This window comes from Grammomys surdaster, unplaced genomic scaffold, assembly GCF_004785775.1.
Source record: "Grammomys surdaster isolate TR1022 unplaced genomic scaffold, NIH_TR_1.0 206, whole genome shotgun sequence".
Lineage (NCBI taxonomy): Eukaryota > Metazoa > Chordata > Mammalia > Rodentia > Muridae > Grammomys > Grammomys surdaster.
In genome coordinates, this window is record NW_021604651.1 from 504 (window position 1) to 3,777 (window position 3,274).

Genomic DNA, 3,274 nt, shown 5'->3' on the forward strand with positions numbered 1-3,274 from the left:
TCTGCCCCAGCACAAAGGACCAGGCAGGGGCGGCCCTAACATTCTTGATACATGATTCTATGCATGAAGTTTCTACGCTTACAGAAACAGGTCTTCCATTGTTTTAAAAGAAAGCATCCTTCTATACAGATTTACACTTCCTGTTACTGTTCATATCATATTGTGCATCATGGAAGAAGTTGGGGACTAGCGATCATTGAGATAGAGGGAATGGATATATTTGGGTAAATTTCTGAGAGGTGATATTGCCTAAGGCAAAACTAAGTGGATTTGCTGGATGTTAAGTCCCCAAGAGCCAATTGCAGCTAAAGAAGTAAAGAATTCTGGTTCAACTTACTTTGCATGATTCTTGGTGACGGTGCTCATAAGTGAGAGGGAGAGCCTGCATAAGAGACTAAGGGTAGGGATGCTTGCTAAGCTGCTGTAGAAGTGTCTTGATAAAACTTGTAAAGAAAGTCTTGGGGCCTAAGGCTGAAACTGAAACCAACTGAGGCCCTCAGTAGCCCCATAGCAAAGTTTGGTTACAAAGAGCATCCTTGTTGCCGGAGATAGTCTTGGAACTTAACATGTGCTCAGTTGTGCTGTCCCTAGGACTTGCCCCTGGTTTTGATGATGGTGGACATAGCTAGGTACAATGTATAGAAAGTATTTCTTATGACTACTGATTGATATAATCCTTAGGAGTGCTTTACTGGCTCTAGTCTTGTTGAGTTCACCTTACTGACCTATGGAGGATGAGACACATCATCACAGAGAGCAGAGAAGTAATAAGTGTCTCTGTATCAGTTTCCTTTTCTCTTGAAGTTCTTGTCACATGGCTGCAGCTCCTAACGTGGTAATTTCTGTTTTAGATCTCTCTCCCTGGTCTCTACCAGACACTCTGCTTTGAAGACGGGGCACTTTGGCGTACTTATTATCATCACTCGATGTGTGAGCAGGAGTTTCCATCAATTCTTGCAAAGAAGGTTTCCTTATTTCAGCAGGTAAAATGTATTGTTATCCAAGTGCAGAACAAAATCACACTGTGAATTTCTCTTGTCCTTAAGATGCTGTTTAAGTAAAAGCTTCGCTTTTAGTGTACTGTGTAACCTTCATCCACATGCCATGGCTACCTTACCCAGACAGAGCCCTGGCAGCATTCTATGTGGGTATTACCCTGTACCCCTTGTCCTCTGTCTCTGGTCCAAGTAGGATCCTTCAATAGGAAAAGAGGTCTTTTTAAAAGGAACTACACTATAAATGGTATAGATTCTTCATTCACTTATTTTATCTAAGTTGTATCTATGGAGAGAATTTAATGTGAAGGAAAAGGAACTTTAAAAATTATATTTCAAAAGAGGTGATAAGATCTCTTGGTGGGTACATTTGATCTGGGCAAATGGCTCTAGCAACTGTTGCCCTGGGGAATAGCCTTCTTCTCCAAGATGTCCATTATGGGAGCTAATTCATTCTGGTTTTCTGTGTGTGTGTGTGTGTGTGTGTGTGTGTGTGTGTGTGTGTGTGTGTGCAGTGAGTGCTATCTCAGCAGATGTGTTTAAACCAAACAACAGACCATCTGAAAATGAACATTTACACATGAAAGCAGTATTATAGACACACAGGACTCAGCAGAAAATAGAATGCAGATGTCCAACAAGCAACTGCCAGATGCTAACCGTTCACGCCACCATCTTCAGAGCCCATTGGGTTCTTCATGGGATCTGGAAGACATAGCTCACTCACCCTCTGCTTACTTTACATAACAGCTTTAAGGAATTTTTGACACAAAAGGGAAGTCTTGGTTCATACCTATTGTGACAGTTTCAAGCCTGGTAAATACTATGCAACAGTGGTTACTTGTGTATTTCTGTAAACATCAATTAGTAATCATTGACTGTTGTTTATTTAATGATCCTGAGAAACATCTATTTATAAAATTCTCCATTTTGTTTTATAGGTTCTTGTAGTTCAGGCTCTGCGGCCAGACAGACTGCAGAGTGCCATGGCTCTGTTTGCCTGCAAGACTCTGGGTAAATACAGCCCTCTTCAAAGTCTAATCTTCAACCTGATGACTGTTTGAACTTACATTTCATTTTATGCTAACCTTAGTAGAAATGCTTTAGGGTCTTTCATTATTTGTTTTTATCATTCATATGACTTATAATTGCCACTTAGCTAGAATATACTTTTCCTTGTTGGACATTGGACATAATCATACTCAGTGTTTAATTAAATTTAATACATAACTGACATACTTTGGTAAAAATACTGAACTTTTAAAAAATATTTTCTTGTGGAATTGTTTTTTCATTTTTATTTGTTATAAGGGTGAAAAAGAATGCATTCAAATATTAATGGCAAGATTGTACTTCATAGATACTACCTCAGGCTCAAATGGAAAAATTGTACAACTACAATAAAATATTTACAGCAATATAGCCTTCAAAATTAGTAATTTTTGAAAGCATATCTAAAAAAATATTCTCAATTTGCTTGCTTTTGAGATTGTAGTATTTTTTCAGCTTATCAGAGAGTATTGTCCAAAAAAGTTTTACAAATTACTCACGTGGAAATAATTCCCTTTCTGTAGCAAAATTTAGTAAAAGTGGTTAAGTATGAAAACAGCTGGTGTCATAGAGCACACCTGGAATCCTTGCCCTTGGAGCTGGGATCCTAGCTCCTGTTACTAAGCACTTGTCTGTTGTTTTCTATGAATGCCTAATGGATAGCACAATTTTAGTTCGGTTGAAACATCCTATTTTTCTATCTAAGCATCTAATTGACTGCTTAGATTAAAAATTCCCAAATTTACTTCTCTCACCGTATCCTCCTTAGATTTTACTTGCGGATGTTTTAAGTTCTATTTCCAAAACTTATTCTGAGTTTATTTACTTTATGACTACAACTTAAGTAAATTGTCACCCCAAGCTGTCACCTTAGCTGTTCCATAGTATGTCAGAGTCCACTTGTCTCATCCCTCACGGCCTGTCCCTTTTCTGAGTCACTGTGGTATGAGTGAGGTGGCAGCCCTTTCTGTCCTCTTCTCAGCTTCAGTTGTCCTCAGAGCAGCTAGAGTGTCCTGGACATATTAAGCCATAGGACTTTTCTTGTGCAAACCTTTGCTGACATCTCTCTTCCCAAGCATCCTTAATACATCACATGGTCTTTTCTGTCTTCCCTTCAGATGTCATGACTTCTCACTCACATTCTTGTCTAACAGTTGATGTCCATCCTTGTGCACAGGTACAGCCCTGTCCATCCTTGTGCACAGGTGCGGCTCTGTCCATCCTTGTGC

General features: G+C 39.2%; 1 protein-coding gene across 1 annotated transcript in view; it reads left to right on the forward strand.

Moving 5' to 3' along the window:
- Window positions 1-851: 851 nt before the first annotated feature.
- Window positions 852-3,274, forward strand: part of LOC114624399 (cytoplasmic dynein 2 heavy chain 1-like) — a gene marked incomplete at its 5' end in the record, with an annotated part of 59,363 nt that continues 56,940 nt past the window's right edge. Inside the window, 2 exons of the mRNA XM_028771360.1 lie at window positions 852-983; window positions 1,937-2,009. Of these exons, the coding sequence (XP_028627193.1) occupies window positions 852-983; window positions 1,937-2,009 (205 nt within the window). The remainder of the gene's footprint in view (window positions 984-1,936; window positions 2,010-3,274) is intronic.